We start from the raw sequence: 25,803 nt of genomic DNA, 5'->3' as shown, positions 1-25,803 counted from the left end.
ACGGTAGCAGATTTTACACTGAAAAAAATACTTGTTGCGTTGTACAGAAGGGTATTTAACACAGGCTTGTCTGCAGGTGTTGAGACAAACAGAAATAACCAGTGGGCACAAGCCTATTGGATAAATCAAGTGAAAACACATGGAGATGTTACATAAATAAGAATAATTAGAGGTATCCTTCAACCTTATTGCTGGTACCATACAATGCAACACCTGTTATATACATTGCTAGTGTGACAGAATTAAGGAGTGGATTCTCCGATGACCTTACCGAAGATCTGTGCCCCCTGAACCATAGCTTTTTCTCTAATGCGTTCTCTCAAATTTTTCTTTTTATTATATACTTGCCGGAGAGGAAGCAGAAAAAAAAGATCTGTTCCACAAAGGGAACAACTCTCCTGCTAGCTATGAGCTCACTAAATATTGATCAATGTGCAGGTGGTACAGAGCTCCAGAGCAAATTAAACTAGGAATGTGTGTGTCAAATTTAAAAGGTTATTAAACTGAAATAGATAATCTTGTTCTAGTTCTATATAAATTTTTAGCACAGTGTAAAATATGTAATGGCCCGTGTTGGAGTGTCATTGTTATGAAGTCATTATACACATGAACTATGTTATACAAAACACACAGGTGGGTAGAGCTGATTCCTCACTAAAAACATAAATGTACACATTCTCTTTTTGAACCAATTTAATTTAAGAACACAATTTCATTTACTACAGTCAAAGGATTTCAGTGCTGATAACAGACTAAAAAGCCTGCTAATGTTCTACATTCTGAATTATGATCATTATTGTAATTATACTGGATACAACACTGGATATTTTACACCATCATTCATAAATACTCTATAGTGGCATTAAAATGCAAGCTCTACAAATTGGCCTATGTTTTGTTCATAGATTGATCACATTTATATCTGGAATTCTTGAAAATGTAAATTGATTCTATGAATGAAACACGTGCCCACCTGATGTAGAGACAGGGGCATTTATGCTGCAGAAGCCCATCTGTCAAACTGACACGCTTGCAATGGCTCAGTAGAGTACACTTAATATGTTGCAGAATACAACTCCCAACATTGTCAGCCAGACAAGCCTTACACAGAGTGACGGGAGTACCAGCCTCTGTACAGAGGTTAGTAGGCAAAATGCATTATCACTGTCCTCCAGGGATATGGAGTTTCATTAACCCGCTTTGTAACATTTAATGAAGTGCAAACCTTCACAGTGAGGCAGCGTTCTAATTATTGGAGAACTGTAAACAATATAGAGAAACTTGCAATGCAAAACTATTCAGTGCTTGCTTCTGTAGAACTCCAAAGTGTTATTAAAGGGTTACTTTAAGAACCATAACCACTGCTGTCTGCTATGATGTTAGGAGTGCTCTGGTGCTGTTCAGGGTAATGGAAAAAAACATCGATGGTATTTCATACTGAAATGCTGGATATACAGGCTACTTGCACCATGACAACTTTAAAGCACTGATGTGGTTATGGGGCTTGGAGTAACATTTTAACTTATAAGTAGTGGTGAATAGGCTAAAAAAAATGCAAAATTAGACTCCATGAGTCGAACCTAAATTTTGCAATTCAACTGTCAACTCACCACATACAGTGCTATATTCTATGTTTGCATTTCTAGTAACAGTCCTACAAGTATTCAGTAAACGATCCATGTAGCATTTAATCGAGTCTATTCATCTTGGAGTGTAGAGAGATAATGCTCATAATTTTCTTCACATTTTCTTACGCAGTCGAGAAAATAACCCTCTTCTGCAATAGCTCTGAGAAGATCTGTCTGCACTAAGCAGACGTCATACACTTCCGACGTAGGCACTGCCCGATATTCTTGCCCGTTTTCCTTACTGAGAAGCATCTAAAGCAGAAAAAAAAATTGTAATTGTGGTTTGATTCAGCAGAATAGAAAGCAATAGCAGGGAGGTTATTAACCCCTTAAGGACACAGCTTCAAAAGTGTGTCTTACCCTTAAAGACACAAGCCATTTTTGTATTTTTTGCTGTTTGTGTTCAAATGCAATTTGCATCTCTGTCATTCAGGGGAGGGCTGGCAGCCTTAGGCCTGGGGGCAAATCCAGTCAAGTGGCCCATTGCACCAAGAGGAGAGTAAAAACACCTTTCCAATGTGATTGAAAGGGGGTGCAGTCACCTAAACAGACACACTCACTGACAGGCACATGCACATACATAGACAGACACACTGTTACAGGCATACTGACACACACATACAGGCATACTGACTGACTGACACACACACTTGCACACACATAGACAGACATACTGAAACACTGACACACACACACACAGAAATACTGACACACACACACACAGATATATTGATATACACACACACAAACTTTACACTTTTAAAGCCAGTAGACAGGGACTGAGTAAGGGGACAGGGCTGTAGTAGGGGGCTAGAGGCTGTAGTGGGGGGTATGAGCTGTAATTGGGGGGTTAGGAAATGTAGTGGGGGGGATAGGGGCTGAAGTAGGTTGATGGCTACAATACAGGAAAGGGGCTGTGGTGTTGGTGATATGGGTTGAAATCAGGGGAGACCAGCTGTAGTGGGGATGTGGTGGGGATGTTATGGGGCTGAGTAAGGGGGACAGGAGCTGAGAAGGGGGACGACAGGAGCTGAGGGGGGACAGGTGCTGAGAGGGGGACAGGAGCTGAGAGGGGGGCAGGAGCTGAGGAAGGGGAACAAGGGAAGGGGGCATGGGCTGAGGAAGGGGGACATGGGATGAGTAAGGGGGTCAGGGCTGAGGAGGGGGATAAAAAAAAAACAAAAACAAAAACAAAGTGTATTCCCCCCCTCCCTGAGTCTTACATTAGGCCAGAGAGGGGTGGGCAGGAGGCAGGATCCAGCAGCCAGGGAAGTCAGCACTCCTGATGATGTCAGGAGGAGGAGGCGTGACTTAATCTGCTCTTCTCACAGACTCCCCCAGCAGTCCTGTGAGAAGAGCAGTGGAAGTCACGCCCCCTCCTCCTGACATCAGGAGAGGCCGGCAGACTCCACAGGCTGCAGGGAGAGTGAGGTAAGTTGAAAAATCCGAGTCCCCAGCCAGAGGCAGGGGATTTGGATTTTTTCCTTTTTTTTTTGCTGGATGCTGGCCCCCGGTCCCAGCCCGCCCCTGCTGTCATTTATTGCACCAACACATATATACCGTTGTTTAGAGGGATAAAAGGGGCTTTAATTTGATGTCACATATACATTTATAAGTTCTCATTATTTATAAAAAATAATGCCCCAAAAACCCCACATATATTAATATAAAAATAACAGAGAAAAATTACACACATATATAATAACTATATATAATAGAATATATATTATTATAAAAAATACAAACCTGTAAAAAAAAATTTGTAATTATATATATATATATATATATATATATATTAATTTTATTCTAACTGTATTTTTATATTAATATATACATTTATATCAAAATACACTTAGAATGAAATTATTTATATATCTATGTATATCCAGTTAACGTCCGTGGACATACTATGTACGTCCGACAAAAAAATGGTTGTTAAGGACCGCGGACGTACCTAGTACGACCGCGGCAAATAGGAGCCCTGGACTTACCTGGCCCGACGATCTGCGCCGATCACGGTCGGGGGTGACTGCTGGAGACCCCAGAAGTCACTCTGCAGCAGCTCCGGCCACCCCGGTCCTTCAGGGCCATGTGATCACCATGATCACATCACTGCAATAGGAGTCTAGGAGCTGCCAGCAGGGGGACTGTCTGAGCTGTGAGACAGTCCTCCAGGTTGCTAAAAAGTAAAAAAAATATATATATATATATATTATCACGACGATGAATCACCAATAAAAGTGCAGTTTTTGTGTAAAAAAATGCAAAAAACAAATAAAAACGCTAACTTTGGCCAGCGTTTGTGACTAAATGGCTACTACAAAAGACTGGAAATACCCCATTTGGAATACTCTTGGTTATCTACATTTGAGAATGGTATGCCATGATGGGGTTATTTCACATTTCTGGGCTACCATATGGTCTCAAAAGGCAACACGGACCCAGCAAACCAATCCGGCAAACTTGGGCAAGCCCTTTATTGACCCTGTACCTTTTCAAAACACCATAAAACCTGTATATGGGGGTATTGTTATACTCGGGAGACTTCGCTGAACACAGATATGAGTGTTTAAAACAGTAAAACTTATCCCGACGATGAAATCACCAGTAAAAGTGCAGTTTTTGTGTAAAGAAAATGCAAAAAAACAAATCTGAATGCTAATTTTGGCAAGCGTTTGTGGCTAAGTGGCTACTACAAAAGACTAGACATAACCCATTTTGTATACCATGGGTTGTCTACTTTTACAAATGGTATGCCATGATGGGGTTAATTTTAATTCCTAGGCTGCTATACGTTCTTAAAGGCAACATGGGCCCAGCAAACCAATCTGGCAAATTTCAATGTGCAAACATGGAAAAGGGGACAGCCCTACATTTGACCCCTGTAAGTTTGCAAAGATCCACAAAACCTGTACATTGGGGGCACTGTTGTACTCGGGAGATGTTGCTCAACACATATTTGGGTGTTCTTTGTCAGTGACGCATAACAGGAACTGAGAATCCATGCCTAAAGTACAATGTGAGAGAAAAATAACACAAAAAAATGACTACCCAACAGTTTAACAAAGACTGGTGGTAGAATTAGTGCATGGAAAGTGTTAAAATACCACCATTTGAAATACCCTAGGGTGTCTACTTTTCAAAAATATATGGTTTGATGGGGGTAAATTACATTGTCCGACTTCAAAAATGTCCCAAATAGGACATGACCAGCTGTTAAAATTCCAAGTTGGAAAACTGGAATGCGCACCCTCCAAATAAGGTATTTTAGCCCCCATAGAACCTGACACACCTATACATGGGAGGTATCCCTGTACTCGGGAGATGTTGCTGAGCACATATTTCTTTATAGTAAATTATATGATATAATGAAAATAATGGTATTTTTAGAAAGACCATTTAATGGCGAGAAAAACACTATATAATATGTGTGGGTACAGTAAATGAGTTAGAGGAAAATTACAGCTAAACACAAACATTGCAGAAATGTAAAAAAAGAGTCCTGGTTCTTAACGGTAAGAATTTTTTTTAAATGGTCTGGTCACTAAGGGGTTAACCTTTTTTTTTTACTTTTTAAAACTTAGTTTTAAACTTTTTTTGTTTTTACTCATTCTTTTTTTAAAACATTTTTTACACTTTAAAAATTTCTATTAACTTTTTTTACTGTTAACCCCTAGCAGTAAGCAGCACTAACAGTAAATCCCCCATAACTCCCACCCACCCATATATCAATTATCAATTCCAACTTTTTAAAAAAACTTTTTAACCTCCCTGGCGGTATGATTATGTCAGGAATTTTGTACCAAAAGCGGTACAATTTTTTTGCATGGAAATTTGGTGTTATGTATTGTAGGCCAGTAATTACTTTCTTAAACCTGACCAAAAGTACTCTCAGATGTGATAAAGTTTGAAACATAAAATCATGAATTATAATCTAATAAATAATATAATTTTATTCAATAATGTAATAAATAATGAAATTTGTCAAACAAAGAAAATTCAGTAAACATCCTGGGTGTGGTAAATTTTGAAACATGGGACTGCACAGAGACCGACATCACAATCAGGGCAATGGAATCTGGTTTCCTTTCGGATTTTTTTTCCATTGCTATCTCGCTTTGAGCAGCAAACTACGCACATCCTTGTAGGTGCTTCCTTTTTTGCGGTTGGCGGGATGTAATCCATAAAGTGACGACCAGTCAGGCGTTCTGGGTTGACAATGTCAACAGCACGACGTCCAGATCTGTTCACGGCCACTGATGCCGTTTGGTAGTTCACAAAAATCCGCTCCGCCACCTTCCAGATAAAGTCAGAATGAACAAGAGGCATGTCACTCTTTCCTTTGTGCAGTATATAGGCATTCCAGAGGCATTGTTCCAGTAGATGCCTGAAGATTTTTTTGTAATATTTTTTTTGTTGTTTCCGCATAGCCGGATAAAATGTCATCGCCTGATCAGCTCTATCGACTCCTCCCATGGTGTTGTTGTAGTCAATCACAAGTCGTGGCTTCATGACATCTTTCCCACCTCTTGTGTGGACCATGGCAGTGGAGGTGTTATGCACTGTACTCATTAGGCATACGTCTTTTTTGTCACGCCAACGCATTGCCATCATCTTTCCTTTCTGCCAGGCAACCATTTCTCCTGTTTTCAGTTTTTGCTTGGCAAACATAGATGGCAGTTCACGTCGGTTGGCCCTAACGGTTCCATATCCATCAGTCTTGTGTTTTATCAGAAACTCGTACAGCTCAGGCGATGTGTAAAAGTTGTCCGTTGTCACACAATACCCCTGATTCAGCAATGGCTCAAGCAGTATAAGGACTGATGACGTTGCCATCCCATAGCCGCTGTACCTGGGGTTGAATTGTGTTCCTTTACCGGTGTATATGACGGAATTCCATATATAGCCAGTGGCACACTCGCAGAGCATATAGGATTTTATTCCAAACCGTGCTCTCTTGGATGCGATGTATTGAATCCAGCTGAGGCGTCCCTTGTAAGCCATCAGACTTTCATCAATGCTGATGTCTCTATCTGGCACATAGGCCTGCTGGAAATTTTTTAGGATCATTTGGTATACTTCCCAGATCTTCTTGAGTTTTGGCGCTGGATGTGTGGCTTCGTCAAATTCCTCGTTGTTGGTGAAGTGCAAATTCTTCATTATGAGGGAAAATCGGTACTCGGACATGATGGTGCCAAAAAATGGGGTTGCCAGCAATTTATTGGTAGTCCAGTACCATTTCTGCTGGGGTTTCCCCACCACCCCCTGAAGAAGTATTAGCCCCAGAAACTTCCAGATGTCCTCGTTAGTCACCGGTTTCCATTTTCTGTTCCTGGAAAACTTGCTATGCAGAGTAGCTGATTGCTGCTCGTTGTAGCGATTTGTCTCCGTGACAATCTTTTCAATGACGTCATCTGAGAGAAATAATTTTAGGTATGCCAAAGGATCATTGTGCTCAACGTCTACCTTCATCCCAGGTGATCCAGTAAACGGAAATCTTGGCGGCGGTACCTCATCCATACCGCAATCAATAAGGCACCAAGTGCGCACATAACTGAGCTCGGGTGCAGAATCGTCGCTGTCGCCACTACTCTGGTCACTGTCAGAGTCGGATGACGAATCTTGCCACGAATCGCTATCGCCGTCGCTCAATTCTGCGAGGGGCTCTGTGTCGCTGCCGCTGTCACTCATCTGATCCAAAGCCGCTTTGGAGATGCTAAAGTGACGCTTTGATGCCATGGTAAAAAAAATTATTTTATGGGCAGAAATTACAGCAAAAGGGGCAGGCAGGGCAGTGTAGGATGATCTGAGGTGATACTGTGTCAAATCTGAGGTGATACAATGTAATCTGACAGGATTACACTGTATCACCTAACTTTGTGTGTGTCACTTTTAGAACTTTTAGACATTTGAATTACCCGCCCAGTTCCGCACCCATGAGCCTCTGCGGCTCACAGAGACGGATCCGGGAGGGCAGATGGAGGCATCCGCCGGGGCTCTCACCGGCAATCACAGCGGGGACATCGCTGGATCGCAGGGAGAAGGTAAGGAGACTCTGAGTTTTCTACCCCGAGCGTGACTCGGGGTTACCGCTTCTGGCAGCGAAAATTAACCCCGAGTCACGCTCGGGAATACCGCTAGGGAGGTTAAAGCTTTTTTTAAAAAAAAAATTCTAACGTTAACCCCTAGCTAGCCTAACACCAAATTCCTCAATTCTCCACTTACTTACAACCACCCCAGCTAGCTAAAAATATAATTTTGAAATATTTAAATTAATTAATAAAATAAATGTAACTCCTGAGGGATAAAAAAAAAAAAAGAAAAAACCCTCAGGGGTTAAACCAAAAACAGATCACAGTAAAATGTAGTCCCTGCCAATTGATCACTGTAGTCAGTGAAGGGGTTAATGTTATTAAAGCAGGGGGAAAAAGAGGGGGTGGGATTAAACTTTATTACACAGGGTTAAGAGGATCATCACTGATCTGTCTCCCTGCACTTCACAATGACCGCGGAAGCACAGGGAGGCGGACCGGGAGTCCGTGCAGCACATGTGCTCGCTCTGACAGCCGATCAGAGTGATCACAGCTGCAGGGACAGCGCGGATACCGAGGCAGACCGGAGGAGCATTAACCCCGTGATCACTGCAATCTGGGGTTAACTTTCGTAAATGACGGAAATTTTCCATCATGCGTCCTTAACGGTAGGCCAAGCATGACAGAAAATTTCTAGCGTCGCAAAGGGGTTAAACAAATGCCATAATTTATTAAATTACAACATATTCAGCAGTGATGTGCTAAGAGGGTGAACAGAAGAAGACATTACTCCTTAGTCAGCTTAGCTCCTGTCCATCAGGAAGCATAAACATTAATGAAAAGGTTTAATAGTAAAGATACTCCTGCTTCCAAAATACCGGTAACTTAATTTATCTTGTAAAAGTGCGGCTGTAAAAGGTTTTAGGGGTCTACTGAAACCTACCCGACAATTGACAATTGTATCCTCTTCATTTGGCCGAATATTGTCGTCTATGATGATATGTTGAGCATCGCAGTCACTTGGGTCGATCCAAAAAGGTTTCCCTCCTACACTTCCAAAGCTATTTCTAGCCCACCTAAGACAGAATGGAATATTTTTTTTTTAACGAGAATAGCAAATAGGTAAAGTGAGATTAGGTTAAAAAAAGCACATGCTTGGAATTATAATGTCTGTGGTTAGCATTGGGTTAGCAGTTCAACTTCATCATTAAGATAATATCCCAAACCAAACATCAAAGTTCGCAAAATCCCCCCCCAAAAAAAGATTAATTCTATGTACGTTCTATAGGATCAAAGCCTGCTAGTTGGGCAGGATAGTTTTTTAGATTAAAAGACCACTATAGTGCCAGGAAAACAAACTCGTTTTCCTGGCACTATAGTGTCCTGAGGGTGCCCCCACCCTCGTGGCCCCCCTCCCACCGGGCTGAAGGGGGAGGAAGGGGGTTAAATACTCACCTTTCTCCAGCGCCGGGCTCCCTCGGAGCTGGGACTCTCCTCCTCCTTCTGTCGTCATCGGCTAAATGCGCGAAAGTGGCAAGTGCCGCGTGCACATTCAGCCAGTCCATAGGAAAGCATTCTCAATGCTTTCCTATGGACACTGGCGTCTTCTCACTGTGAAAATGACACAGTGAGAAGCGCGGAAGCACCTCTAGCAGCTGTCAATGAGGCAGCTACTAGAGGCTGGATTAACCCATATAGTTTCTCTGAAACTGCAATGTTTACAGTAGGCAGGGTTAATCCTAGATGAACCTGGCACCCAGATCACTTCATTAAGCTGAAGTGGTCTGGGTGCCTATAGTGGTCCTTTAACTTCTTAAGGACCAAACTTCTGGAATAAAAGGGAATCATGACATGTCACACATGTCATGTGTCCTTAAGGGGTTAAGTTGTCCCCCACTTTCCTTCTTTGTCAAACTTGTACATGCACTTTGTTTTTGTTTTTTCTACTTTAATATGCTTTTTCAAGTATTATAAAGTTTTATTACATAAAATATTAAGCAATTAACCTAGTTTTCAGCAAGCATGCTTACATTTGTAACTGGCATTGTAGAAATGTAGTAAATATATACTATCTCACAGCTATTCTTACACAGAGGAAGGTGCCATTGGCCCAAATTTGTAACGTAGGGTAGTCCCTATGTTACAAATTTGGGCCAATGGCACCCTACTATAAAAGCGGCAGAATCACTCAGTTGTTGAGAGGCATAATTCAGAAAAACGGGCAGGGTTATTCCCTAAACTGGGACCTGTAGGGAATTGTCATGGTCACCTGCAGCATACATCAAGTCTGGAGTCCTCCTATCAAGATAATGACTTACTGTTAACTATACTATTTAACATCTATACTAGTCAAGCATCCTTAAAGCTGTTAATGTGGTCAATTTTCTAGTTGATCACAAGTAAGAGGGTAACATAAGAACTCAACAATGAATTTAAATTGGATTAATGAGACTACTACTTAGATGGACAATATTCTGTCCCTGGAAGAATTAAAAAATGAAATCCTAATATACACTGGAATTCTGTCATTGCATCATCTTGTGCAAAAAGTTCACGTTTTTCTTACCACTCAAAGTGATCCTGGAAGCCTCCGATGCCAGTCATAGTCCTGAAGTAGTCATAAATGACCCCCTCATTAGCTTTTGTCGAAATGCGATCAGATCCACGAGTGAGAACAGATACTCGTTTACTGCAACGGATCTTTCCTGGCGTCAGATCCACGGTCATCTGTAACAATGTGGGGGAAATGTATATAACTACAATTTACCAAAAAATACGAATTCTAAGGTGCTATTAAATGTCTTAATCAAGTTAACCATGAGGCCATATGGTAACGCATTCACCCACACTTACATTTCTGCCAGAGATGAGCGGATTTTAGAAATGTTTTTTTTTATTTCCTTTATGTCCTGTTATGCAATGCAGACTCCTATGATAAATTATTTTTATTTTTTACCACAGTATTATTTTATATTGAGAACCAACATATCTGGTAAATAACAATCAGTAGATACTTTTCAACCACGTCTGAGGTAGATTAAAAGAAAATGATAGCTTTAGGAATACAAACATGTATTTCTAATGCTATATTGTTCTTCTAACTACTTAGGTGACTGTCCCCACTCCATGTGAAATAAAAATGCAGTTTTATTCACCATTTTTCCTGGCTAAGATCATCAATCTTGATGGTGTCAGCCAATCCAATGCTTCCCCATTAGGAAACACTGGGGGACTTGTGCTCTTGCATGGCAAATCACTGTGCTGAGCCAAACAGCACTACATCTTCTGTGGGGAGCATTTCAGCATCTCCATGTGAAATCTGTGCAGGACCAAACCAAGAGGGTCCCTCTAGTGGCTGTCACTCGGTAGACTTAGACAGCAGTGTAAACAATGCCTTGCAGACACAGGCCATATACTCCAAATCATTAACCTGTGAATGTAGAGTCCCTTTCATGAGACCATAAATTATGATCTGTGCTTGTGCTGGATGAGGAAATAGAGAGGGTCTGTTTGAGCAGGTTTGTTTTGCAAGTCAACTAAAAAAATAAAAACAAAGAAATTGTGGCTGGACTTCCAAATTACAGGATTGCTTGGGGACACCCACTGCGCAGGTTGAAGAAGTCCTTTAAAAATGTTTATGCTACCCAGGTCTATCCCGTCTGCCCATGATAAAGTCTTGCTTTAGGAGTAACAATCTCAAGCCAAACCGCAGCTTTGTAAGACTGCTACCGTATTGAAATGCAGCCAGTAGTTTAAGGGCAACTTGCAGTTGTTGCAAAAAAGGTTATGGAGGGGTCATGCTTTTGTCATGGACTTTATTAGCAGCAAGCCCTGTTTTGAAGCTTCTCTACTAAGAAAAACAATCCTCTTTGTGAAGAATATTTTTAATGGGCTTTAACACCAATGCACCGTATCCTAGCGAGATAACAGAGAGCGGATTTGACGGCTGTGTCTAAAGCAATTTGCAAAGACCTGCTGTGATTGTCTGCAGACAGCCTATAGACAATGAGACATGGGAGGCAGGGACGATAAAGGGCCTAAACAATTCTTTTTCGTTTTGACATTTAAAAAGGCACTTTGTATGTCTCTATATTGGGTACAGATAACATATTGCGGAGAAGAGCCTCGTAATAACCCGTACCAGTATTTCATTTTCCAGCCTATTCAATTGCAGGTAAGTAAACTGTATGATAAATAGAATAGTAACACTAAAAACTAGATAGCAAAGAATATTTTTACATTTCTGTGTCTGCATAGTTAGATATACTAAATTCAGCAGTTTGTTTGAGATTTAGTTAAGATTTCTATTTTAACTCAATCTCAAAAGCCTCTAATTCTGACGAGTATATTCTGACTGTAATTCTAATAATTCTTAAATATTCTGACTATTGAACACATTAGATACTGATTGACTATAGATATATATTTCTAATGCAGAAGTGTAGCATATGAACTACAAATACCAGAAATGACAGTGATCCCACCCTGTACAGTCTGATTATTGGAGCAAAATAAGCAAACACTGCAGATTGGGAGGGAAGGGCAGAAAGTGTTACGATATTTGTGCTCAGTCCTCCCTTGTTCATGGATCTCCACGTCATTTTGGCATCTTCCACCTAATCCCACGCCATTTGGGGTCAATTCTGACGCTGTGTCTCTGCATCAATTTATGAGGCAGCATGTGTGTGCCGAAATGTGGTATTGCATCAATATCAATGCTCATCTACGTTCTGAGAGAAGAGAAGTGACGCAAATGGAGCCATTACCTCAATCTATATAAAAGTCCATTGGGACCAGCAGTCAGTATCCTGTTGTGATCTTATGAGTACTTAATGGCACATTCTTTGTTATCAGGGATTTCTTTGCATTATGACCGTGTTCTCTGATTTCTTTTGACCCTGCATAGCCTTTTGTTATTGCGTACTTCTCCTGTCCTTGAACTCGACCTGTTCCTTGACTATTCTCTTGTTAGTCGACTGCTTTAAGCCTGGCCACTCCAGGGACTCTTAATACGCCTCCTACCCTGTAAATGATATAATTTAGGATATACATGACATTCTTTGCCATCATCATGACTTTGCTCAAACTTGAACCTTAGGCCAGGATCTCCTGCTTATTTAGCATTACCAGCTCTAAACAGCGCTATGGTCGCCAAGCGAGTTAGGTGTTTCTTTTTGAAACAGAAAGCTTAAGGACCAGTCCTGATTGGGTTAAAGAAACTCATGCTAAATAATATATACAATGTAAGTAAAGAGTATAAGAACATATAGTTTGACAGAAATAAGCAAGTCAACATTGAGGTTTTTAAGAGCACTGCGTGCAAGCATACAAAATATCTAACCTATGGAACGCACTCTGGTTAAAGGACAGACATGTATTCCTAACACTATAGTGTCCAAGTCTATATTTAGATGCAGCCCCCCTTTGACCTGTAAAAAATACTAATAGTATAGTATTTAACTTTTTCTAGCAACAAAACTCACTTGGTGCTACTGCCCGGTCCTCCTCCAGCGACATCATGCTGGGGGGAGTCTCTTCCACAATGATCGTCCAATCAATGCTCCTCATCGAGCAACATTTGGCCCCTCTCCTTTCGTGACGCGGCGGTATACGATTGGCCGCATGACGTACTATGATGGGCGGGCCTTTAACCTTAAAAGTTACGGCGGGCTCGGAGTATATTTCACTGCTCTTGATAAAGGCGCCACATAGCGCCGAAACGCGCGTCGAGTAAGACGCTAGTCTTAGGCTTTTTAAAATCAATATGGGTCTTTCTTTCATGGGAGTCTTGTGATACAATTTCTCCGAGATGACTAATAGCTAGTAAGAAATGTAGGGACCGTTTTGCCTGGGTACTATACCGATTAGAATTAGGCAGGAGACACCCCTCTGTTTTGTACTCCGTTTGGAATTAATCTTCACAGTAACTAGTGACTGCTTCATATTTCATTTTCTCTTTGCAACCAAGTATCTTTATTTCGATCTATTTAGCACTCGGATACTGTTATTTATTTAGGGGGGCAGTGAGTTACTTTTCTACTTTCCTCTTTATCTATATACAGGAGTTGCTGATTAATACTTTGCATAAGTGGAGATACTTGGCAGCCTAGACCTACAGTGGGGTTTTTTACAGCTATTTACTCAAGATACCTATATTTCTTATATCTTTATCTACCCCATTGACAGTCACCCACAGAATAATCCTAAATAGGAAGGGAATTTACACCATTTTTTGCCTCATTTTATATCTGGGTAGCTTGTGATTGTTTCCAGTCCTAGTTTATAAGGAGGGGATTTTGCTATATATATATATATATATATATATATATATATATATATATCTTTCTTTACAATTATAATATATGCAGGTATCTTTCCTCTACAAGTACCTTTGACTTTGATTCTCTTTATGCCAATATTTACGCTCCCAGGCAGATGCATGGTCCATTTGTCCCAAGTATTCACTATACTTGAGTTTCACAAAAATAGACCTCATCTAAGATTTAGACCCAGTGTGTGTAGCACTTTTTTTGCACTTATTTGGGTTATAGTTTATTGATTATTTTTTTAACATTTTTCTAATAAAGATTTATTATTTTATTAACATTCCTTAAACCATGGAACTTGAGTTATTTATTCTTATGTATGGGCACACCCTCTGTTAGTGTTTGTTGGAAGCCACTAGAGGTGTGTTTAACCCTTCAATCAAAAATTTCTGTGTCTACTAAACTGCAATGTTTTAGATCAAATGACTAAAACAACAGAGCCACAGCACCGAGACCACTTCATTGAGATGAAGTGTTCTGGGTGTTTTTAGTGGTCCTTTAAGTGCACTATATAAGATTTTTAATGCAAATACATAAAAGAGAAGAGGAAAAGTAAGACACAAGGTAAATGTAGAGTGTTATGGATATTATGGAACTGCCTGTGTTGGATTTGTGAAATGATTTGAAAGCTTATTTTAAAATATGAGTGTTGAGGGAGGGATTATACATGTTGTGGGAGACAAACAATTAAGATTGATAAAAGAGGTGATTATTCTTTAAGGCATAGTTTAGGTATCATAAGGCACCATAACTAATTTGTCTAAATTCAGTTTTTATGGTGCTGAAGACCCCCCAGGCGCACACTTACATTCAGTGCAAATCTCAGTTCCCTCCCTTGCGGCTTCTGGCTTCTGAAATTTCATATTCAGGAATCGCGGAGTGCTGCCAGGCAGGGCCACAGCTGATGACAGAGAGGTCAGCTGATGTTCTCAGTCAATCAGTGACTTCCCATTCACAAAACCGGCATACCTTTTCCAAGCCAGTTTTGTAAAAGAAGAGTCACTGATTGGCTGAGAGCATCACCTAACTGCTTTCAGACAATCACCTGTGCCCCTGCTCCTTGCTTCCTAAATCTGCAATTTCAGAAGCCGAATGCTGCTGGGGGGATGAGCTAAAATCGGTGCATGAGGCAACTTTGGGGTTACCCCTGAATGTAAAAACCTGCCCGGGCAAATCATGGCCCCAAAACATTTTAATTTAGATTAATTGGTTTGTGCCTGGATTGTTCTTTTAAATTGAGATAATGAGTAGGGGAGTGCTTAGAGTAATATTGCATTCTTGACCTGGATGAGAAACTAGTGGAATGCTAGGTACATGGTTTTTCATGGTTATACGGAGTTACCAGATTTTTCACCTATGTAAGAGTTATTGGGAATTCAAAGTGTGTTAATGGCCAAAATAGCTGAACTGGAAAATGCTAACTTTTTAGCAGAAGACAAATGTTGTGTCAGCCACATGATGGGGGTAGCATTTTATATAGACTGGAGTTGAGTTAAACATTTAGCAGGAAGTATGGACATGGAAAATAAGAAAAAGGTTGCAGTACCCAAGACAGGCAATGATAAGGAAATGAATAAGAGTTTTGTAAGAACTGTACAAAGACATATACAAATTATGTTTTCTCTTGTAGAAGAGCATTTGCATAGGAGGCTGATTAATTATGACACAAGATCTTGAGTGATCTATAAAAAGTGTCAATCGATCTGCAAATCTAGTAGCTCATGGTATACTTTGCTTTGTCCTGGGCATTTACATTGTAAACATTTTTACTCATTGGTACCTTAATTGAGTAGTGTTTTTTGTGGTTCTAGTAGTTTTTACATCTTTTTATATGTTTTTTTTTATTTTTTATTGTGTGAAGAGTTTCACATTGTAAAAATGTTTATAAATATGTCTGCCAAATTAATTTACAAATTCAGAAAAAATATGTAAATGTCAATTAATTACACATTGTAAAAAATATCTGAATAATTTTAAAAAATGTTGTTATTTAAAGACCACATTTTGAGGATTAAATCTCACAAATGTTGATGGTTATGATTAGCCATTGACAGCCCAATACTGATGTCTGACCACTTTTTTCCTGAAAAAGCAAACAAGTACTTACCGGTATGTTCTGCAGTTGAGGGAAGTGTGGGTGTTTCCCTGTAAAAGCAGAATGAACGGCCTGTAGTACAAGTGGGAGGTCTGTCCCAAACGTCCGTAATATGATAGTGAACTGGCGTCCTTGTTGGTGAAGCTTTTCTATCAGATAGAAAAAGGATGGAAGGATCCAGTTATATGCCTTTCTATCTTCGCCCACCTGGGTGAAGACCTTGTCATGTTCTCCTTTCCACTCTAATAATTTCATGTGATGGGTGTGGACTTCTTTAAACCTCCGGCCGAGTTCAGTGTCAACAAAATCCGTACTACGGCCAAACTTGGTATAATAGTTAATGGCATCCTTAGATGGAGGAGTCGCTGAAAGGCAATCATTCAACCACTGCCATTCACCTGAAATTAAATGACAATTTAGGTTTAATATTCTAATTTCTAAGTGTCATAATCCTGCATTTTCTGTGATGCCATTATACCAATGCAAAACAAAATAGTCTTTTCCCGAAAATAAGACCGGGTCTTATGTTAATTTTCCCCACGAAAAAACGCACTAGTGCTTATTTTCGGGGGAGGTTTATTTCGGAGGGGAAACTGTGTGCTAGAAAGCAGGTCTATGTTCAGGGAGATTCCCTGATAAGCTTACTTGCGAATGGAATCCCGCAAGTCTATGTTCGGGGAAAATTCCCAAACATAGATCAGCGAACAACTACGGCTTATTTTCGGGGTAGTGCTTATATTAGGACCATCCCCCGAATATAAGCTACGGCTTATTTTCGGGGGATGTCATATTTTTGGGAAAACACGATAGGAAGCAAAAATTTATGCAGAATGCAGCTTGACAAACATTTTTATTACAATTACAATCATGTATATATGTTTAACACGTATTATAGCATCTGGAAGCAGAACATTGTAAAACCGGCTCAATAAATAGCAAGTCAATATGATCAGGCAAGTTAGTTGCAAATTTAAGGTAAAACAGCCAATTTAGAAAAAAAAATTAACTGTTCATGAAAATCATTAAAGGGACACTCCAATCACCAAAGCAAGTTCATCTAAATTAAGTTGTTATGGTGCCAGCAGGCCCCTGAGGGCACTCTTACCTCAAGGGGTTAAACCGTTCTAGAACTCCCCATTCACAAATTTGGCTTTGAAAAGGTACATTTCTTTCTAAGCCAGTTTTGTAAATGGAAAGTAACGGACTGGCTGGGAGCCTCAGCTGACCACTCTCAGCCAATCAGCGGGTCCCATGCCAGCGGCATTCTGTGTTTACTGAAATTGAAATATCAGAAGCCGGATGTCATTTGAGAATGGTTTAACCCCTTGAAAAATTAAGAGTGCCCCCGGGGGTCTTATGGCACCATAACAACTTCATTGTGATACAGTTGTTTTGGTGCCTGGAGTGTCCCCTTTAGTTGAATTCTGCTTTCACCACCAGTGACAGTACCCACTAAAAGATTCACAATATCCCCTTTAATTCTGCCATCAGTCATGGTGAACTATATTGGTATGAGTTTAATGATGACAAATCCTGGAATATTATAGGTGTACAGTTTTTCAAATTTTACTATACCGCGATTTTACCTTACTCCTATGTGGAGCCATAAAAAATGAGTAAACCCTTCCTATTGTGGCATTGTAAAGAGGATAAAGACTATTTTAAATTGTCATGGGTGTACTTTTAAATTTGCAACACCCAGATGCATTGAAACAAAATTCATCTAAATGAGAACACCAACAAACATTCACACAGTTTCAGAGACAAACTTTTTTTTAAATGATGAAATACAATAGATTTATTCACTAAGTATTACAAGCACTGATTTTCCATAATTTAGTCTAAGATAGTCAAGATGTAACTATGGCAGAGTTAGGGAAATATTTCTAAGTTTGCTATTTGTTCATATTTACTTTTGCATTATATATTATTGTATAGGAGTTTATTTGTCAAATATCTCGGGCTGAGTTAAATGATCTAAAAATGGGGGCGTGGTCTGAAATCCGAGAGGCTTGGATGTCTGAGACCCGAGCCCCTCCCCACCAAGCTAATAAACGCTACTTGCCGCGGATTACACTTACCTAATAGGACGCACCAAGCAACAGGAGCACCCGCAGACCCACAGGGCTGCACCCCCGGCGCTACTGTCGGGGCCGACGGATGACTTTCTACAAATCCCGTTGGTGCCTAAACGCGAGGCACATGAATCCAAGACGGTGCCCGTGTCTTCTGCTTTGACCAGCTCGGAACAGGAGCAACCCAGGCTGGTAGATATAGGAGCAGAGATCAGGCTGGCGGCTGCTATGGTCACAAAATCAGACCTGCAGTCCCTGGCAAGCACCCTCATGGCATCCCTCACCTCGGCGGTGACAGCGTTGCAGTCAGATGTGGACGCACAAGGTGGCCGCATACGGGCACTTGAATCCCGGGCCCAGACCGCACAGTAACAGGCATCTGCCGCAGACACAGCCATAGCGCAGCAAGGCTGCAGGCTATTAGCACTGCGCCACCTGGTTGAGGACCTCGACAACAGAAGCCGTCGCTCCAACATCCGGGTAAGAGGGTTACCTGAACCGGACAGGGAGGAGAACATAGAGGCGCTGAGGACCGTGATTTTTCACCTGGTCCTGGGGGATGATGCTCCAATGGAAAGTCGCTTTGAGCGTGCTCACAGGTCCTTAAGACGTAGACTGAGGGAGGGGGATCCCCGAGATATTATTTTCAATCTCCACTCAAGGAATGCATCATAAGGCAGACCAGAGTGCAAGCCACATGGCGGTACCAAGGCTCTGAGGTCTCACTGTTTAATGACCTCTGACCAGTTACACTTGAGGCGAGAAGAGCTCTTAGGACTATCATGACTGCCTTACGAGAACAGAATATCCCCTATAAATGGGGCTTCTTATTCAGCATTTAAGTAAGGCACCGTAACGAATAGATTGAGGCACACTGGCCTGAAGAAATAGCACCCTAACCCCCCACCCAACTAACCCAGAAGAACAGATGGCTATCGACATCTGTTAGACCACCTGCACCTTTACCTGACAAGCTATCCAGAAGCAAGAGGTCATGTGGGACTGTTACCAGCGGCAAATCGTGAGTACCACATGGGCCTCGACTCCCTACGGATAGCGGTACGACTACCGACTTGGGTGGGCATATGGACTGCTTTCCTTGCTTATTGGGAGGGATAGAGGGAATGAGCACTAACCTGCAGTCCCCTGGGAGCATGCTGTTAAGCAGTATCCCCACTACTTAAGCAGGTTACAGAACCAGCCTACCTCCAGGACCATGGCTCACAAATGAGGGGGGGGGGGGAAGAGGAGTGGATTATGCCATCTTGGCGGGGATTCTCTGTTCTTGAGGGGACCATTGATTTGCACGCAATTCTGAGTCGGACACTTGCATACTGTCCTCCAGGAGGTTGGGACTAGCCTTGACCTGAAGCCATCAAGGACTGGGGTAGCTCAGAGGGGGCGATATCATGCAGGTGTAAATGGGAATGAAGGGATGTTTCTGCTGATACGGTGGGATCCCCTCGGTTGGGGTTAGGGGGAAGGGGATGGGTGATGAGGTTGGAGAGGACTATCCTGCTTCGAATATACTCCTACTATTTATGAGTGGGGATAGGGAGGGAAAGGATAAAGGGGGCATACTATTTTAAAAAGGGGGTGGAGAAGAAGAGAAAAAAAATTGATGATGTTGAGTTCAAGTTTGGGGGGACAGAGGGGGGAATGTATGTCCTGATTTTACACTATGTATGGGATTCTTACTTCTACTGTTCCTGTGATCCAGGTTGCCAATGGTTAGATGTTTTCATCCCAGGAATGTTAGACTACTGAATGCCTTTAGCCAGGCCCGGACTGGCCATCGGGCATACCGGGCAAATGCCCAGTGGGCCACGATGGCCGTGGGCCAAGGCCGGCAGGGGAGATCACAGGATCTCCCCTGACAGCCCCTGCAGGGCCAGTGCTACCCGAGCGCTGGCCCCACTGTATCCCTTCGTGGGCCAGTGGGCTTGCCGGCCCACAGTCACTGAGATGCGTCCGCCAGCTGGGGAGGGAGAGGATAGAGGACCCGGGGAGCTCTAGCCAGCAGCTCCGCCTGGTCCTCTTGCGAGGTCTGAGCGTTGCCGCAGTTACAACATGTATACATTTAGATAAAAAATACATTCACACACACAACACCCCCAGACACACACAGCACCCCCAGGCACACACAGCACCCCCAGGCACACACACAGCACCCTCAGACACACACAGCACCCAGACACACACAGCAACATCACACACACACACACAGCACCCACAGATGCACACAGCACCCTCACTCACACATCATATTTTATAGATCATATATATATACATATATACATATATATATATATATATATATATGATCTATAAAATAACCCTCAGTGAGTTAACAAAGGAAATTAGAAACCTAGAATGTGACGGCAGATAAAAACACCCTCACACACAGCACCAGTCTTACACACACACACACACACACACACACTGCGCCCCTCACACATACAATAGTCCAAATATATATATATATATATATATATATAAACACACACACACACACACACACACTACAGCACCCTTTACACTGCACCACTACACACATTACGCTCCAGATACACACTAGATCCCTTACCCTATATACACTCTTAATCCTCTACACACACACACAATCTCCTATACACACTCTGGGTCCTTTACACACTATATCTCCTACACACACTACATTCCCATGAGGAAAGCTTAGGATTGGCTGAAATCGGCAAGGAGGTGGGATGGGAGCAGCGCCAAACACCATTTTAGCCAATCAGCACCTCCTCACAGAAATGCATCTCTATAAGCAAAATTCCCCTAGGGGGCAATGGAAACACTGCCTTTTCTCTGAAAAACATTAAGCTGTAGTTGTTTTGGTGACTATAGTGTCCCTTTGAGCCGCCATGTAGAATGTTACAGACTAACCAAATTTGCTTGCATGGCACATTCGTTGACCCACACTGTACATAAGCAACTTAGCCAAGCCAAGTGAATATTTAGTCTATATTCTGTTATCTCGGAGACAAAAATAAGAAATACAATGTGGAAAACCCCAAACCTCAATTCATCAATACCCCATCAGAAACACTTGATTTTGTTTTGCCTTACCTGTGTCACTTAGCTTTCCCCAGGTAACTGTACACAGATAGGAGTTCAAAGCTGCAGTGGGTCCTTGTCCTGTAACTGCATCAGACACCAGGATTGTATTATTCAAATCCAAATGTAGAACTAATTTCCGTTGTTTTGGCTGGAGAACCTGGTAGATTGGCTGTGAATTATTGCCACTATCCTCTTTTTCACAGTTTTGTGACATGTAACAATTAATCGTACTCATGTTTCAAATGTGCCCTTTTTCTCCTGAATATTTTTACTGGTAAGGCCTCAATCAGTTTGTGAAAATTCGATACTGGGCTTGATTTTACTTCCCAACAGTGGTAAAATGGCTTTATGGATATTTTGGAGTATCCTTTGCTCATAAAAAACCCCCCAAAAAACACAGAAGAAACTAAAACCACTAATTAGGGAAGTATGCACGTAAGTAGAAGTCTCTGACTTCAGTAAACTTTCTGTTTATAGGAAACGTATTGTCTATAGAACTGGAACAAAAAGATTAAATGTTTTGCTTCACAACGTCGCAAACAATAGATATTGCAAAGCAACAATCTTTTACGCGTAAACCTGTCACCTGTATAAAACCTTTGTCCTTGCTTTTTCTTTTCGTTTTTAACTTTGAAAAAATTCTACAAACTCTCTATAAAACGACAAAAATAGTTAACAAATAACAAATGCCGTACATAACACAATGGCCCTTTCTATTTTTAATTTATAAAAACACTCTAGAAAAATATTAAATCCTTTTTTAATTTAGCTACAGATATGATAATGAAAAAAATAAATGAATTCCTAACTAAATATCTGGGGTGTTTTTTTAAGTAGCAGCTTTAAGATATAACAGAAAGTTTAGGAATTTGAAATCCTTTCTAAACTCAAATCTTGCATCCTAAGGGTAATCCAACTGAAGTCATTAATATTGCGATTGAGTTGGCTGACAGCCACTGGTGCTATGGATACACTATGTTTGCGTTGCGAACTGCATGTTTCATACGGCACCGATGATTATCTTTCTAAGCCTTCGACGCGTTAAATTAGAGAAGTTTCATACCTACAGAATCACTGGGCTGCAAATTAACCTGTTCCAAAGACAAGAAAATAAATTGTCAGAATTCAGCCCCGAGTACCAATGGAGAAAACAAAGAATTAAATGTCATCTGTTTGTTTGCATCTGGAAGAGAAAAGAAATGCTTCATTTTAAGGTCAGCCCTTGAATAATTATGTTATATACATATTAAAAGAAAATTAGCTTTCCGTGAAATTGACTGTAAGCCACCCTTCTAAACCGCAAAACATAGAATATATTCTAAAACTAGCCATCAAGTATCTCCCCAGCTATGCAACAACGTCTGTAATCCTCAGCCAGTGTTGCAAGTATCACTATGAAAAAGAATGTCAATTTTATTTTCTAAGATGTTCTGCCATGGTGGTTGAGCATTATGGAAAGGCAAAATTAAAACACAGCCATCAGTTCACTAAGTAGTCACGTTATGCAGAGTTACATTTGTTTTAGTTACATAAATGTGTTCTACCTGTGCCTATCTGGCAATAGGAACTTGTTGGCAACAATGTATTTGTTTACTTACCAGGCGGTTTTCAAAAATGCACCCATTAAGCAAACAGTCCGGTTTGTCAAGGTAAATAGAGGTGACTTGTATTACTGTATTGTTCTCTGTTTAATAACATAAAGGAAAAAAAAAACATATACACAGTCAACAAGGTCCAGGTTTGAAATATGTTTGAATTGTTAAAAATCAATGTCTCTGCCAGCTATGACAAACAAATCTGCAAATAGCAAGGACATAGTCGCCACATGTAAGCTCTAAACTAGACATACGTATGAGAGCAATAAGCCAAAAAAACAATAGCAATACCTTACATTGCTACCATTGACTACATTGTAACTATTTGATTGTAAAGGGTGCCCATTGCATTGGTTTGCATCATGTTGGGCACATCCCAGGCAATCAAAAGGTTCACTGTTGAATCAATAAATATCAATTATTTTGGCATATAAACCCCAATTGGTCCATGTAGTCTGCCTATTTCCTGTATCAAAGTGCAGACTTACTTCTTGATTTCTTAGACGCCCAACACAAAACATTACATACATTATTAACCTTTTTCTGTGTCTGGTGGAGCGAACAATATTGTACCACACTCCGGCAATTAAAGGGTTAATTGTGCTGGCCATATACGTACCTGGGGACGTTTTAAAATCAGTTGTCCTTCACAGTATGAACTCAGGACATAGATTCCAAATCAAAGAGATCCACATGTTTTAACTATTTTATTTCTAAATCTAATTTAGGGGAGACGTTAATTAGTGCCACCTGGGAGACTCTGGTGATATCAAATAAAAACTGAATTCAGTGTACTCCCAAACTATATATATGATGATGCCGAGCATCTGCCTGCATACCTTATTATTTAAAAATTAACCCCTGTGACTCAAGGAAATAGCTTAGTAGTTCCCAGATCTAGGAATATTGTCTGAAATTATTATTATTTTTTTCTAAAGGTATAATCTTCTCAGAGTTTAATTGTGGTACCCACTACGCTCTTATACTAAAGATAAATAATATTGTGTTTTTTCCTGTATGGATTTTAAAGTAGATGTATTTTTTTACAGGAACTCAGAAAAAAAAAAAAAATGTCCCGTATTCAAAAAGACTAGGGTGTTTGAATATATACTAACTGTTCTCTGCCCTGTGACAGTGAATACATTGCAGGATTCCTGAGATTATGTCTATCCCTACGGCTACGTACATAACAGGCAGAGTAAAATAATGACACCTTGCAGCTGTCACCTCCTGCCCCTTCCCCCTCGATGCCTGCCTAGTAATGGTGCAGTCTGTGTCAATGCTTTAAGTTGCATGTGCAAGCTTCTCATTTCCTGTCTGTCTGCATCCCTGTGTTCAAAGGAAATGATGTCACATGCTTTTCCCTTTTTTTTTTCCTTGTCAACAAGCTTTATTGATATTTGCTAATTATTTTCACTTTTACTAATCCAATAAACAGGGGGTGAACTAGACGTTACCTTTAAAGGGACACTGTAGGCACCGTGTCTGATTCATCTCATTAAACTGGTTACAGTGTCTGGAGTCCCCTAGTACCGTCATTTATCCATATTAAACTGTTTTTAATGTTTTTATCTTTTAATGCTAAATGAGAGACCCTAGCAGCCCATCCCTTCTGTGTTGTTTTGGCTAATGAGGAAGTATTAGCCCCGGCAGCAATGGGCAGCTGTGATTGGTTGAGAGTATCAGCTGACTGCTCTAGGCCTATCAAAGCTCCATCTGACGGTATATATGGGTATGACTACAAAGAAGTGTGTAATTTCTGCCTTAGCTGCATCCCCCGGAGTGGGCAGGACTGTGGGTGGCCAGTAACCCTTGTTTAGTGTTTAACTGCTCTAAAATGGTTTAACACTATGTGGAGGGAATGTGCAAGGGGACAGCAAGCACTATAACCAATTCAAAGAAATTTTAGAGTTTGATTTACAGTGTCCCTTTAACTCCAACAGCTGTAAAATTTACGTGCTCACAGGGAAAATCGGTCTCTCCAAGACTACTTGTAACTTCAAGGCCCCCCACCTTGTGGTTAACAAGCTGACAGTCCATCTGCCAAATAAGGGTATGAGTGAATAAGTCCTGGCAATCCTTAGAAAAATATAACTACTACTTATTCAAATAGAGCAAAATCGTCATTGGTAACGCCAATACATTTCTATTAACACTAATTTAACATACAGTAGTTTGGAGCTTTTAGCATCTGCACACCAGAGATCTACCTGTTTTGTGAGCAAGAGATCTACCTGTTTTGTGAGCAATGCACTGTATCTCCAAGACAGAAATGTTTGGGATAATTACTTTGGCTACTAGGGCTCCCCTTGGATTGAATATGGACTGGGACATTTCTTTCCTATACCAATATTATGCTTGTTGTTGTTGTTGTTGGTTTTTTTTGCTATGGTTTATTTTGTTTATTTTTTTTTTGTTGTTGTTGTTCTTTATGATGGTTGCTATTTTTAATATCTAAAACCTATATGTTTAGTTGATATGTTAAACTGTTTGGATTCCCTTTAAGAGATCTGAATATGAGGGGGAATTAATAAACATTGTGCAGCTGAAACTGAATCTAAACTTTGCCATGACAATATGTTGCAATTTCATAGATCATTATATTATTTATATAGCGCCAGCAAATTCCATAGTGCTGTACGATGGGTTATTTATTTCAGAATAAAGTGGCATGTAGAAAGAATGAATTTATCAATAGCTCATACAGAGTGTTATGTTGTAAACTTAAAGGGACATTATAGGCACCCATACCATTTCATCTCAATGAAACTGCTATGTTTACATTGAGGAGTTAAGACTGCCTCTAGTGGTTGTCTCTCACACTTGAGGTCATCCAGTGTCTTCAAAATCCCAATTGGAAAGCATTGATTTAATGTGTTCCTATAGGGAAGGCCTAAGACACTTTCTGCACATGTGCATTTTCTTCTCCCCATTGACAAAGTCAGAGGAGGCAAAGAGGGGGCTAGAC

The 25,803-nt window shown here is 40.7% G+C and overlaps 2 protein-coding genes across 2 annotated transcripts in view; one reads left to right on the top strand and one right to left on the bottom strand.

Moving 5' to 3' along the window:
- Positions 1-675: 675 nt before the first annotated feature.
- On the bottom strand, positions 676-24,161 carry LOC134568269 (uncharacterized). The gene is made up of 7 exons (XM_063426716.1): positions 23,455-24,161; positions 22,839-22,922; positions 21,250-22,331; positions 16,094-16,479; positions 10,227-10,387; positions 8,604-8,736; positions 676-1,880 (listed from the first exon to the last, which is right to left on the bottom strand). Exons 3-7 carry the CDS (start codon positions 21,473-21,475, stop codon positions 1,698-1,700), a joined length of 1,089 nt encoding a protein of 362 aa, XP_063282786.1. The 5' UTR covers positions 21,476-22,331; positions 22,839-22,922; positions 23,455-24,161; the 3' UTR covers positions 676-1,697.
- LOC134568271 (specifically androgen-regulated gene protein-like) overlaps positions 22,361-25,803 on the top strand; it is a 37,407-nt gene continuing 33,964 nt past the window's right edge. Inside the window, exon 1 of the mRNA XM_063426718.1 lies at positions 22,361-22,454. The gene's annotated coding sequence lies outside the window, so the exon portion shown is untranslated. The remainder of the gene's footprint in view (positions 22,455-25,803) is intronic.

Source organism: Pelobates fuscus, chromosome 7, assembly GCF_036172605.1.
Source record: "Pelobates fuscus isolate aPelFus1 chromosome 7, aPelFus1.pri, whole genome shotgun sequence".
In the NCBI taxonomy this organism is placed as follows: Eukaryota; Metazoa; Chordata; class Amphibia; order Anura; family Pelobatidae; genus Pelobates; species Pelobates fuscus.
This window is presented reverse-complemented; position numbering and strand designations above follow the sequence as displayed.